The 14,927-nt window shown below is 39.4% G+C and overlaps 2 protein-coding genes across 2 annotated transcripts; one reads left to right on the top strand and one right to left on the bottom strand.

Moving 5' to 3' along the window:
* Nucleotides 1–335: 335 nt before the first annotated feature.
* On the top strand, nucleotides 336–2,799 carry MELLADRAFT_123258 (ubiquitin C-terminal hydrolase; the record flags this gene model as incomplete). Its single annotated transcript, XM_007416729.1, has 7 exons — nucleotides 336–519; nucleotides 600–1,117; nucleotides 1,208–1,342; nucleotides 1,428–1,718; nucleotides 1,791–2,042; nucleotides 2,125–2,536; nucleotides 2,612–2,799. 7 exons carry the CDS (start codon nucleotides 336–338, stop codon nucleotides 2,797–2,799), a joined length of 1,980 nt encoding a protein of 659 aa, XP_007416791.1.
* Nucleotides 2,800–7,643: 4,844 nt separating this feature from the next.
* On the bottom strand, nucleotides 7,644–9,187 carry MELLADRAFT_112267 (uncharacterized protein; the record flags this gene model as incomplete). The annotated part of the gene is made up of 3 exons (XM_007416726.1): nucleotides 7,644–7,688; nucleotides 7,804–8,207; nucleotides 9,118–9,187. The coding sequence occupies 3 exons, from the start codon at nucleotides 9,185–9,187 to the stop codon at nucleotides 7,644–7,646; spliced, it is 519 nt and encodes a 172-aa protein (XP_007416788.1).
* Between the last annotated feature and the right edge of the window lie 5,740 nt (nucleotides 9,188–14,927).

Raw genomic sequence — 14,927 nt, 5'->3', positions numbered from 1 at the left:
TCAAATAAGACCTTGCACCCACACGGATCCCAAATTAACTCTGATATGATCTGGGTCAAAACTCACATGCCTCGGAGTTCCAGGCTGCACCCAGCCGTGTTTTGTATTGTAACCATTTTTAAGTTTCGACCCGACCCCTCCGATAGCCCTGGTAGTACAGGGATCGGAATCGGATCAAATTAAAAGAAAAAATTGCAAATTTAAATACAAAATCACAGTCAGTCACACCACAACTCACCAACAACTTATCAACAATAATCAACAAACAGCTCAGCATTCAAAAGAAAGAAAGAAATAAAACAAACAACAAGAAATCGATCAGATTCAGATTCAAAATGATATTAGTAGAAACTCATTCGAATCCATCGAGCAATCCTATAGCTGGTCCATCTATACCACGTTCATTCTTAACTTCAACAACAACAGCAACGACAATGGCCAATCAATCAGCAACGACACCTTCTGATCTAATATCACCTTTATACCATTTTGGTCATTCACATCAACATCAACATCAAGGTTTGTCTTTGATTTTTAAACCTGATGTTCATTTCTTCGTCAAAACTAACTATGAACCTTTTCGAACTTTTCTTGTATAGCTTCAAATGAATCTCAACAACAAATCAATCAAACTCATTCATCATCAATCTTAAAAAGGAATTCAAATCAATGTAAAACTCAAATTAGACATGCTGATCATCTATTAGACACACCTGGAGTTTGTTTTGCATCTTGGCTTTCGAATCATTCTTCTCATCTTGGTACAGTTCGATCCACTTCCATCATCAATCGAAGTTTATCATCTTCATCATCTTCAACTTCTTCTTCAATTACTTTATCTTCATCAAAACAACTTAATCATCAATCCTCTTCAACTCAAATTACAACTTCTTCTTCTTCAACTTCTTCGCCAAATTCAATTCCAACTCAAGTCGATAATACTCCTGGAAAGAATGTTTCAAATGATCAATCCAGTCTGACTTCTTCACCTTCTCCACCATCACCTTCGATCCAATCTAGCAAGACTACAACTCAAGTTGATACAAATCCGACTCCTGCAAAACCAAAATCATGGGCTGATTTACTTCGAAGTGGAACATCGAAATCAAATCAAGCAGTCTGACCATCGAATTCCACTTCTTCCGATCAAACCAAAACAACAAATACTACCACCAACAACGTTCAGTCTTCCGCTCGATCGCTTGAATCTGACATAAGCGATCTCAAGTCATCATCAACATTACTGTCTGACCGTCTTCAAACTATCAAAAACTCCAAACACGTTCCCTTCATCGTTCCTAGAGGTTTGATCAACAACGGCAACATTTGCTTTGCCAATGCGGTAAGTCTCAACTCAAACTTACTTACACAATCTAGAAATCTATCAAGAAAGATCACTGATGAAAATGTTGCACATCTCTATCCAGATCTTGCAAGTCTTGGTTTATTGTGTACCATTCTATAACTTATTAAAACATCTAAGTTTATATACTACACATGATTTCAAATCACAAACTCCTCTATTAGATGCTATGATCGGTTTTATAAATGAATTCGAATCAATCCCTTTATCTGAACTTGAACCGATCAAAGATCCCAAAACTTCAAACGTTTTACGTTATCATCTTCCTACATATCTCAAAAAAATCGGCGAACCTTTCATTGCTGAATCTGTTTGGATTGCTACAAAGGTTAATTCTAGATTTGATGCGATGCGGGTAAGTTTGATTCGATCATCCTTTTCTTTCTTGTTATTCTAATTGTTTACGATTTATTTGGTTTGTATCCAGGGTGGTCAACAAGAAGATGCACAAAAGTTTTTGTGTTTCTTCTTGGATACTTTACATGAAAAGCTATTGTCCGCCATCGAACGACACGATGGACTTATCCGTTTACGTCAACAGCTTGCTGGTGCTGCTCCGAATGCCACCAATAAGGACAATCTTATCAAGCCACCTGCCAATGAGCTCGATCAACCTAACCCATCATCTGATGGATGGATGGAAGTTGGTTCAAAAGGACGTCCTTCAGTTACTAGATCAGTAAGTCCTCAATTTCACCCTCCTCATCCTTCAAAACCTTTGTAAATCTTATTGCCTCCTCTTGACCTTTTTGTATGAAAAGACCGACAGTATTTCATCACCTCTCACCTCAATCTTTGGCTTCAACACCCGTTCGATCCTACATAAACCTAAACAAAAAGATTCTGTAACGTTTGAACCTAACAATATGTTGCAACTCTCAATCGAATCACCAAATATCAAAACGATCGAGGAAGCATTATTAAATTTTTCAACACCTGAAATCATATCTGATATGATGACCAAGAATGGAATCAAATCATCAGCTACAAAACAAATATTTATTGAATCATTTCCACCAGTTTTCATCTTACATTCAAAAAGGTTTGGGTATTTCGAAGGTGAAGTTAAGAAGAATTCAAAATCAATCAAGTTTGGTAATCTTTTAAAGATTCCTGCTTCAGTTAGAGGTTCTACTCAAAGGACTGAAGAGGTTTCTTATAAGCTTTTTGCTGGTTTGTCCTGATTTCTTCCTCTTAATCTATTATTTTCGAATAGAAAACTATTTTTTTAGTTTTTTCTTTTGATAGTGGTCTATCATCATGGTTTAATGGCATCAGGAGGACATTATACCGTTTCGATTAAACAGCAAGTGACAGATGATTGGATTTATTTTGATGATACGATGATCAAAGATCATCATCAAGCTTTTCCAAATGAAGATTTTCATCAAGATTTAAAAACTCCTTATGTTTTGTTTTATACTCGATGTTCTTAAATTTAACAAACCAAAAGATGAATAATAATAATAGAAAATGAAGTTTTTTTTTTGGATTTGATTTTTTATTAGATATTTTTTTAGATTCTTTCTGAAAAGAGAATTAAAACGATTTGTGGTTTTGTTGGGGATTTTTTTTTGTTTTCTTTCCAACAATAATGATGATGATTTGATGACATACATTAGAGAAAAGATATTCAGAAACACATTAAATGAGAATCGCACACAGTGCACTTGCCATCTATACTTTGGAAGAGGAGACAAATTCGATTTTGATTCCTTCAATAAAACTTGTAAAAGTGATTAAAAGTAAAGCATCCTAAAGCATCTGATTGGTGTGGTACGATTGATTCAGATTCTTTGTTTTCTGGGCTATGGGTTTGGATGTATGTATCGATGATTTGCCCAGATGTTCTAAGGCTTCAGGTACATGACCTACTTCAAGTCCTCAACGATTCAACCAGAGTACTCAATCGACGAATTCCCACTTGGAAGAGGTACACCTTCACGAGGCACGGTGGTTTACCCTCCATTGGTCAAAGTCAAGGTAATCCATAGTATGGTCTCTTCCAAGCATCCCATGAAGCGTTTCAGGTTAATCTGTTGCTTCTCATCCATCTAGGGTCCTTTACTTGATTATCATGGTGTTCAGACGTTTTTTCAAAGGTCTGGAGGAGCTGGATCAATTCCAAGTTTAAACAAGATATAATTCTCCTCTCCACATCAGCAACTGATACTAAGACCAGATACTTGCCCTTGATAAATTGAGACTATTGATTCATTAGATTCATTACTGAATCAAATACTCATGCTTTTTGTATCATGTCCAAAAAAAAGAAACATTCACCAATATTGGGTGAAGAGATTTGGGTAGGAAATTCAACTGAACTGTGGCGCAAGATATATACGAAGTACTGCTATAAGAAGGCCATAACAATGGATTGTATTGAAATTGGTAGATGTATTTTTTTACAAAACAAGATTATCATGCACTTTATTTTTGGAATTTTCTATGCTTTTTCTTTTCATCTTCTGGGTTGGATTCTTTGTGTGGATATTTCTGGGTACTGAAGTGGTATGAAGAGTTAATGTGGAGGCTTGGTAGGCCTCACTTTAGATCAAAAAATTTATAAAGAGTTATTGGTCTCAAAAAGATGGGAAAATGTAGAACAGAGTCCTCATAGAGGTTCTGGTGACTCAAACAAACTGATTCCATGTTGTTGGTTAGAATTCCATGCGGTCATGGTCTAAACGGATAGGCTACTGGCCTTTTTTCCTCATTTCAAGAGTCTCAAAACAAGTGATACAAAAAAAAGACATAGCTTTGCAAAACAGAAAACATGAAATATCAAAATATCAAAAAAACTAGAAGACAATTAAAGATGATAAAGGAAAAGAATATCCTCAAAGTTTGAGATTGAAATCACATGGTCGATCCCTGGATAAGTGTAGGGCTCTTTAGGTTGAAGGGAAAAGATGGGATTGGCTTACTCAAGTTTAGAATTTCCCCAGTGGTAACCATACAAATTACCTTTATTACATATTTCACGACCACACCCAAGAAAAAAACCAACAACGAAATATGAACATAAAGTGAAGGCATGATTTCCTTCAATGTTTGGGAAGGAACGGTTGGTTCCTTCACATAAATCGATTGTATTGTCGACTAAGCCTATCCAAATGATTGCAAGATAAGAGCTGGACCATTGGGAAAGCACGAATAGAACTGCAATGAGAAGATAAGAGCTTCCCAATACCTGCAAGAGATGTAGAAACATAAGTCTATCAGAAATGTAAAACAAGATGATAGATACTCCCTAGAAAATTAAGTAATTACCTGTCGGTAAAAGGTAATTGTCGGGTTTATGTAGAGTCTCATACTAATAGCCATTAGTACAAGATGGCGACAGGAGATGAATCCGAGCCATCTCAAATTTGATTCAAAGAAGCCTGGTTGGTAGGTTCAAGCAGAAGTACAAGGTCAGTAAGTGAAGTTGCAAACAAGTAGAGAATCACATACACGTTTTTTTCTCAACTAGGAAATGCAGGCCTAAGAACATGGATATTAGACCCTCCATGAAGATGCGTTCCATTGTACCAAATAACGATGATTGTAATACTCCATGGTTATCCACTGATTCTGAGAAAAACCAATTGAGGCATATGCTTGAATTGCTTTTGAAAAATTTAAACAAAGTCGTCTTGAAGCCCAAGAGTAAATGTTGAAGACATGATCCCTTTTCTTCAAGATTCACATTCCCAACAGCCTCCATAGCGTCAATGCTGGCAATACCAATTGAATTTCAGTTAACGATATGGAGACTTGATGGTATAAGATTGAATTCTGTCAGCTGGTTTGTTGAGATATCCCCCTCAGTATTTGCTGATGTTGTTCTTTGGCGTACTTCTGACATTAGGATTGAAGTGAGTTTGTTGCTAGGTAAGGCTGGATCGATGAAAGTTTGGGAAAGTAGTGGATCAATCAAATTGTGGGAATAGTTTGGTAATAGTAGGGCGGTTCAAGTAGCCCATTTACGACCAAATTTAGAAATATAAGTTTTGAGCGGTACCTTAAAATTAACGGATAATTATAAGGCCGCGAGCCAGCTCTAGAGGTGGCTCGCGGTTTTACGATCCGATATTGGGCCTTATAATTCTTACACCTTAGACCTGCTTGCACAAAAAAAGGGGGGCAAATCATTGCTGACCGGTTTTCTTTTTTTCCTTGGTTTGTACCTATTTCTTTTTTCGAAGGTTCTTCATTTAGGTTTTTTTGGCTCGTTTGTGCCTTTTTATTTTCTCGGTTTTTGTTTAATTATGTTTTTTTTCGGTTTGTTCCTGGTGTATCGGAGCTACACCACGGGGCTTTGCTTTTGGGACTGGTATCTGATCGGTAGTTTTGGTTCTCTTCGGTGAACCTTGACTCATCATGCTTCACCACTTTTGGAGCTTTGGATTCATATCGACATTCACAGATCAGGCGGTTCATCAACGTGTGCGTTATCTCTCCTGGTATCTCAGGTATTCATTTTGGAGCTTCAACGGGATCATCAGCGCGTCTGACATCTGTTTGGAACTATCAAGATCAACTGAAGTCAAGCACAGGGGCCAACTCGGACATCGCAAGCTTTGTCAACGTTCAGCAGAACCCTCTCACCCTCTCAGCAACGATGGGCCGTTGCTTTGCGTTGTGAGCAACGGGCGTTGCGCGCAACGCAACGGTCAACTTTTGGACCCACTCAGCCGCAACGCACCGGGCAAAGGGTATACCTTTGCTTTGCTCGCCGTTGCGTTGCACGTTGCTCAACTTTGCGCGCAACGGAACGCATTAAAGGCCCAGGCGGAAGCCGACTGGAATCAAAGTTGTAATATAAACAATTAATTAATTTTATGCATAGAAATAGACATTCAGTGTTAAAGGAAAGTATTGAAGTATTAAAAAATATAGAAAGGCGGATTAAAGAGTGTAATTAAAGTATAGATAGGCGGATTAAAGAGTGTAGAGATTATTAAAGTGTAGAGAACTAAAGGACTTATTAAACTAGTGAAGTATAAGAGACAAAATTAAAAGAAAAAAAACTACTTCTTGAATCGCCAACCGCCAAAAGCTTCGATGGCCTCATTTGCCTCTTTATACTTGTGACCTAGAGGCACACGTTGACGCCACCAAAGCCGAGAACCTACACAATATTCAATTGTGCGTGGTACTAGACGGACCCTGTCGGAAGAACATATGTCCGCCGCCGCGGAAAAAGTTTGTTCAACTATTGCCGAGCTTGCAGATAAACTCAAATAGTCTCTTGCAAGCGACGCTAGGGTGGGAAAAGCTCCACAGTGGACCTGTAAACATAAAAAGTTGAACGTGTGTAAAAATGTGAAATCGAAATTACCCAAAAGAAACAAAAGAAGCGCTTACCCTCCACCATGGCAAAACTGATTTAGTTTGTCGTGCATTGTCTTTGACACCCATTGGGTGAGTACCCTTAAGGTAAGAAGCAATTTCATTCGACTCTTCCTCAACATCTTGAACCTTGAAAAGTTGAAAGAGGTTGCTGGGACCGGCCTTGTTTGATGTGTCTTTAGGTGCAGGTTGAGGCTGAGTCTGATCAGGTGTAGCCAATGCAAGCTTTGCCTTGCGAGTATCGAATTTGCTTTGCAAGAGCTTACGTGCTCGACTCGTGATTTCATGTTCCAATCCAAAAGCGCGTTCAAAGAATTGCAGTCGGAAGAAAGGATTGAGGAGCGTGGCCATTACAGTGGTATCGCACTGTAAGGCCTTGTCAAAATACTTATCCACACGTGTTTGCATCGACCAAATCATTGGAAGAAGTGCGTCACCAAGGGATAGTTCCTCAACTCGGGTGGCAAGGTGAACTTTGAGAGCGTAGAACTCAGGGATGACCAAGCATCCAGTGGGTCCGTTGCCTTCCATTTGCTTTGTTAAATCCAAGAATGGCTTTCAAAAACAGGACAAGTCAGCCAAATTTCAAAATCGAACGATTAAAAAGACCTAAGCTTGAACACTTACAGCAAGTTCAGCTGTCAACTCTTCCAGGGCGCTCCAGTCGTCCGGAGCGAAGAATATCTCATGGAAGTATCCACAAGGTTTGGTGTTTCCCTTTCGAAGTTTCTTCTGTTTGAGAAGGTTGAGGTCGTCATCTAACAATTTGCTGACAACCTGGTTGCAAGTGAGGATTGCTGCAAGTTAGATTATATAGTGATTAAAAAATAGTGATTAAAAATTTACTACACACTTACTTTGCAAGCCTGGACCAATCTATTCAGCGAGTCAAATTTGGCATTCCACTGAGTCGCATTGTACCCTGGAGTCAAGGGCAAGACTTTCAAGCCCATACTCTTTGCCGTTCTTGAGAAGTGACGCCTCCAAGCTGCAGAGCGAGCAACTCGACGTGATATGAAGTTAGCCTGCATCAAGTTTCAAGTTCAATATTAGCTATCGTGTGTAAAGTGATGAGATACAAAGTAAAAAGACACATTAGTTACTTTATTGATCAAGCTGTTTGATCGATTGGCTTTCTTTCGGGAACCAGTTGTGTGGTACTTATTGCTGCTCGAGTTTTCAAGTGAGATCTCGGTGGTAGGGTCCGGATTGTCTTTCTGGTTTTCGTTGTCTTCGTCGTATTCTGGAGAAGCATCTAGAAATTCTCCATATTCGGAGTCATGGTCAGTCTCAGCTTCTTCAGGTGCATTGTCATTGTTCTCTGAATCCGGCAGGTCGATGAGGATTGCAGTCAATGGGGTGTTATCCGCTAGGTCTTCATCTTCTTCGTCAATGACCGGAAGGGTTCCAGAGAAGGGGAATATTCCAAGTTGCTCCTCACGTTCCTGAGCCCGTGAAGGAGCTGCCCTTCCTAGCTCCTCTAAACCACCTTTCACAGTGGAGGAGACTTTATGGAGGAAACACCGGGCGTAGTCAGTTGCTGGGTTCCAAGTGTAACATTTTTCGGGGGCAGCATCTAATTCCGTCTCTGCGTCGATTTTGCTTTCTTCATGCAGCTGGAACTGAGCATGCATCTCGTTCGCCATGGTGATGTTGTTTGACCCAGAGTCAGTCACCTGCGCAAGCATGTGCATTTTGATAAAAAAACATGTAAGTGACTCTAAAATATGAAACAAAAGATAAAACAAGTAGAGATCAGAGAAAAAACTTATCTTATATTGAAGCTTATGCTTCTTCATAAAGTGTACCAATGGCTGTGCGAGCCATACACCCTTGTGATGCCAAGCAATGAGTTTCAGGGTCAAGTGGCGAACTTGATAATTCCAATTGTCGTCAATGAAAGTTACTGCTGCACCGAGGAATGCATGAATGTTGTTGTGTGTTGTCCAACCATCATGAATCAAAGTAAACTGTTCGATGTTGTTCTTTCAGTTTAAAAAGAATCAAATTGTATCAATAACAGTCGGTTGAATGGGAAATAATTAGACAGAATTGATCACTTACTGTAATTTCTTTTAAAACCGTGTCTTGAAGTGACACATACATACCAGCAGCGTCTCTTGCAACCCATGTGCGTCCAAAAACCTTTGCATCACGTTGCGCGTATTGAAATGCAGATCGCAGGATTGAATCCTCAATTCAACTTCAAGGTAACGCTTCGGCAAGAATCCAGACCGCTAGGATTTGGTTGAGGACTTCGTTCTTGAATGGCATCTTGCTTTCAAAGAAATCGGGAATCTGCTTTTGCACAGCCGCGCGCTGGGCAGCTTCGCGTTCGAGAAGTGAAGGTGGAAGTATCATGCCACCATCAATGGCAATCTGCCGCTTCTTACATGACAATCAACGACGCCCTACACCGTATCCGTCCCGATGGATCTTGAGGTTACCCAGTGAGTCGGGGGCAACTTGTACCGTCTTCTTACACATAAGACACGGCCACGATAATGGCCCCAATCCTTTTGCCTTCTGTTGAGTGAACGAAAGAAAGATATTAGTGTTTGACAAATTTAAAGGAGACAAGATAAACAGAAGGAAAAAAGGCTTTTACATCATCATCTGAAGGGAAAGGTTCTCCAAAATACTCTTCCACAGGAGTATATTCAGGTGTGTCTTGATCGTCATCGCTGGAAATTTCCAGTATCTTGGCTCGCTTGGATTTCTGTCGTTCTGTGAGACCGTCATCCAAGTCTTGATTCATTTCAGACTCGGGGGGTAAATCATCACGATGAGGCTACCGTTCAATGTTAGCATCAGTAATGTTCTTTGTGCCAAGAACAAGTTATGTTATCTTTCAATACTCACCTGTGATGCTTTAGAAGGTGAACGCTGCCGCTTTTTCCGGGGTGCTGGAGCTGGACGCTGTGAAGTTGACGGTCCAGGAGATGTGGTTTGGTTCTTCTGGGGCTGTTTTGATGTTCGTTTCTTTTGGACCAATGAACCACTGGTTGATGTCGATCCTTGATTCTTTCGTCCCTTTGTAGCGGTAGACTGCGGAAGAGGGATTGTGGTCCGGCTATCAGAAGAGGGCTGAATCATTCCAGGTAAGGTCTGACAAGGTGTTGGTGGTCTAATTGAACGACGGGGTGGTGTTGTTAAGGTACGTTGGGTAGCAGAGACATCAGAAGGTGTTTGTGAGATGGAGGATTGTGAATCGGGGCTGCCAGTGCTAGCCATGACAAACGTAGTTAAAGCTGAGAGAAAAGACTTGAACTGATGGTAAGATGAAAAGATGATAATAAAAAAGGATATGGTGGGATCGGATGAAGGGGGGACTGCTTTGAATCTTCTTCGCCGGTAGTAGTTTAATTGGAGTCTGGATTGAGGTAGAGGTCTGCTGGTCCGTTGTGGTGATCTATTTATGATATTAAGCAAAAAAATTAATCATCTTTACTTTACCAGTTTATTAGCAAACTTCAATATAGCAGAGAATTCGAAATTCAGGTTTTCAGATCAATTGAAGCTCTTAGAGGCTTATGTATACTTATTAGCTCATTATTATGTCATCTTATTTCAAAATTATTATTAAGATCAACATAGTTTACTTACAAAGTTATTACAAAAAGACAGAAAAAGAAAAGATACGAAAAATTCGAAAATATAGGTGTAAAAGTTGGAAAATGGTTTTTAGCTTATTTATAATTAAGTTATGGGTTTTATAAGGTTAGAATATGAAAGAACAACAGTTTATTATACAGGAACAATTTTAATATTCAAGGTTGATAAGGGGAAACAGAGGTTATTAGCAGAAAGGTACTTTTTCGAAGTTGGTAAACAAGGGTTAGGCGTGTAGTTTACATATGTAATGGTGGTAGTGATGGAATTTAAGGTTGCCAAGAGGATTTTCCGGGATTTTTAAGGTTATAGAAGATGATGTCATATTACATGAGCAAGGAAAAGGGAGTAGCAGCTGTGAAAAGTGAAGAAAATAGGTGAAAATCGTCGAAAATGGAGGTTTTCAGCTAATTACATATGTCAAATGACGTCAGAATAAGTTGGTAGATGGCTCATTCAACGCAGAAGAGTGGATTACATAATGTACAACCTTTGAATCATTAGTAACGGAGGTGTATGTAAAAAGTTATAAGGGAAATAAGAAATTGGTGTGAATCTTGAATTTACAGTCACAAGACACATGTAACACCAAAAACCTTAACTTCACAACTCAATATCTTACTCATCACTCATCAGAAGTAGGTCTTATAGGTGTCAGAAATGATCAGTAACACGTGGGCTACAAGATGCACTTTAGTAATCAAAAATTGGAGCACATCTGAAAAAAATCGTAATCTCAAAAATTGGGTTTCAGCTAGTTTACAAGGAAAAAATCACCTGTATTCATCTTAAGAAGTGCTGTACATTACATCATTGCGTCATTGATCACTTTTGGCTGTGAAAATTACATCATACATTAGTAACAAGATCATTACATTGCGTCATTACATGGTTTTTAGGGTTATTTAGGCGGATTTGATTGGTTTTTGAGGCTGTTGACTGTTGTAAAGATTGTTACATGTGGATATAAGTACTCCTTGATGATTTTGGGATTGTAGCGCCCTTTTCTGCATCTTATACCTTTGTTGTAGTGTTATAAATCATCATTTATTTACTATATTTGTACTAAGATCACTTAAATCCGTCCCTTCAAAAGCAAGGAGAAATTTATTTACGTGTGTTAAAGACTACAAGTCTAATTGGGAATAATACTTACAACAGTATTGCTAGTAATAAACATAGTGTGTGACTTTTTTGCGCTTAAAATCTGGGAATAATACTTAACAACAGTATTGCTTTATTTCTCTGGTGCCTTTTATCCTTTTCTCTGTTATCACAAAGTGGTCAGCAAGTGCCCTTGTGCTGGTTTCTTTGAAGAAGGCAGTCTTTAGGCAACTTCTACTATATTACACGTAGTAGATTATCCCTTCTTAGGTGTTGTAAAGCTCTTGTTGAGCTATAAATACTACATATTGGTGACTCCACTGGGGCTCTGTACTTTAAACAAGCAACATCCGTCAATTATATTTAATAATTTCCCTAATTATTATCTTAAAACATCAACAATTTATTATTAAATCATCAATAATCAAATTAATAATAATACAATTCGTCATTTCGAAAGAAAATTATATTCAACAAATATCAACAAAATTCAATTAATAAAATTCAATATCAACTAATAACATATTAAATAACAATAATCAATCTTAAAAGAAAGAATTAACTAAAAACCACGCGTTGCCCGCCGTTGCTTGCCTTTAGCAACGCAGCGGCCCATCGTTGCTCTCAGATATAACATTTTTTATATAAGCTGCTCCCCTCTGGCCTGTATTCACTCATTGTGCACCGAATTTCCTTGGACTTTCTGGACATCAAGTCTGGCTCGCAGCGCCGCGCAGCGCTGCTGACCGCAATTTGGGTAACATAGCTTTAATTTGGGGGGGACAAGCTCGGTAGTTTCAGCGGTAGCTTTGCCATTTTTTTGGCAAAGTTTAGTAGTGGGCAGCGTAATTTTAAGTCGCAGCGTCTCGCAGCGTTGCCAGCCAAAATGTAGCGTTTTTTTCTTTCGTATTCACAATAAGAAAAAAAAGTTTCAAACTACAAAACTTGTATTGTAAAGACCGTCAAGAAAGGTGCAAAAGGTTAACAAAAAATACTACTATAAAGACTGTAAAGAAATATGAAAGAGAGAAAAAGATTGACTTTAAAAAAATAACTCAAAAAAAATGGAATCAACAAGTTAAAGTTAGAATTGAGACTGTCTGGTCTTTTTTTTGATTGCTTTCTTTGCGAACTCAATCACCTTTCCCACTTCAGCAAAATCACCAGTCAAAGGGACACCTTCTGTTCTCCATAACTGACTACTTACCAGCATCTCAATCATACGAGGTGCTAGGCCACCACGTTCTGCAACACAGATTCGCCCTGCGACAGAGAATGATCTCTCAGGGGCAGCAGAAGCGGCTGGGGTTGCAAGGTAATCCTGAGCCAGTACGGACAAGACCGGGTATTTGCCTGCATGAGCCTGAAGAAAAACCAGGATCAGTATGGTATACAAACAACATAAAAAGAGAGAGAAAAGAAGGAAACGAAAAGGAAATTCATACATACCTTCCACCAATCCAAAACGGATTGAGGATCCTTCAAATTAGCCGATCCCATTGGATCGATACCTTGAAGGTATCGATCAAGCTCATTAAGCTCACTTGAGGTCACTACCTCATCATAGAAATTCATTGATTTGGATCCAAAAGCTTCAACTTCAGGTGATTCAGATTGTTGAAGAGTAGCAGTTGGTTGTTTATGGAGTTCCATTTCATCACGTTTGTCTGTAAAAACAGCTTTCAGTAATTCCTCGGCTCGATTGTTGCCTTCTGCGCCCATCCCAAAAGAGTGAGGAAAAAACTTGACTCTGAGTGCAGGGTGGAAGACTGCGGCCAGGATCAGAGTGTCGCATTCACTTGCTTCATTTAAATAAGAAATGATCTTATCAATCATGATATCAACCATGGGATAAAGGGGATCATTCTGGTGCATCCGTTTGAATCGTTCCTCCATGGTGGCCTTGAGCTGAATGTACTTTGCCAAAACGAGACAACCTGTTGGTTGATTCCCCTCCATCTCACGAGTTAAAATTTTATAAGGCTGTGAAGCAGATCAAAAATTCAGATTAGTATCAGGTTGATTTCAAGATTAAAATAAAACAGATAAGAAAGATGAAAGCGAAATGGAAGGAGTACTTACAGTGAGAATGTCTAACAGGTCTCTCAACGCTTGCCAATCGGCCACTGAAAATATGACCTCTTCGAAATAACCGTATTTCTTGCCATCTTTTTTTGGACAACGTTTCTTAGAATGAACCTCAGCCAAGTCGTCTCTCATGACTCTATCGATGAGCTAAACCGAAATTACAATTATTAGCATCATATATAATGGAAGACAAAGACCAGACCACTTACATCACGAGCGGCCCACATTCTCTCCCAACGCTCAGCTTGGATACCCCAACGGATCCCATGGCCTGATAGAAGGGCCTTGAGCTGAGGTAAATCATCAAGCTTACGCTGGGTATTTGCTCTCTCTCGACGTCGATTAAAGTCGGCCCGGTGTCCACTTAAACGCGTTAGCTTCTTGTTCACCGTGTCCATCTGCAAGTGTAAATAAAAAAATTAGATTATAGAGTGATGAAATGAAAGTAGGAAAAGAAGTGCTTACATCTTTAGTGAGCTGTTTCATATATGTGTCACCAAGAAGATAAGCATTCTTGCGCTGTTTGTAAACCTCAGGCTCGTCATCCTATTCTGCGTCTTCTTGTTCTTTGTCAGTTTCGGATTCTGAATTTGATTTGTCGGATCCACTACTGTGATTGCTGTCGAGATCATCATCATCACTTGTCCCACCCTCAACCGAATTGATGGTGTTGTAGGTGCCATTCAGCTCGTCGTCCTCATTGATCACAGCCATTACTTGAACCTCAAGAAAACGACCTAGAGCACTATGACGGACTCGTCTGGGCTTCATTCCAAGGGCATTGAGACCTGCCTTAACGATGAGCCCCATCTTGTGGCAGAAACATTGTATCGTCATCTTCTTTGGATTCCAAAGAAGCTGATGATCGACATGGAAACTTGCTTCCTCGAGTTGTTTATGAATCTCGCGGGCCATAGTAAAATTGTTACTGCCTGAGTCGGATACACTAGCGAGCATGTGTAATTAAAACTTCTGTCAGATTTCAAAGCAAATCTGAATTAAAAAGGGAGAGACGATGAACAATGAGACTTATCTTTTGATACAGGTTGTTTATTTTTAAGATAGCCACCATTGGCTCCGCGAGTAAAACGCCCTTGTGATGCCACGCGACGAGCTTCATGCTGAGATGCCGAATCACATATGTCCAGTCGTTGTTGATGTAGGAGACCGAGGAACCGATGAACGCATGCAAGTTTCCTTTAACTGTCCATACATCTTGGATTAGGCAGAACTTGCTACGCAAGTTCTGCAATAAAAATAGTTAATATGTCAATCAAAACGTTTGGGAGAAATAAATGAAAATACATACCTTGAGCTCGTTTTCGATGACCAGATCCCCGAGCGAGAGGTAAAGCCGTTTAGCCTCGCCAGCTGACCATTTGCGGCCAAACAACTTGAGCATCAGGGCGTACCCAATGTATGA

The sequence above is a fragment of the Melampsora larici-populina genome (genome assembly GCF_000204055.1).
Source record: "Melampsora larici-populina 98AG31 unplaced genomic scaffold MELLAscaffold_63, whole genome shotgun sequence".
Classification (NCBI taxonomy): domain Eukaryota; kingdom Fungi; phylum Basidiomycota; class Pucciniomycetes; order Pucciniales; family Melampsoraceae; genus Melampsora; species Melampsora laricis-populina.
This window is presented reverse-complemented; position numbering and strand designations above follow the sequence as displayed.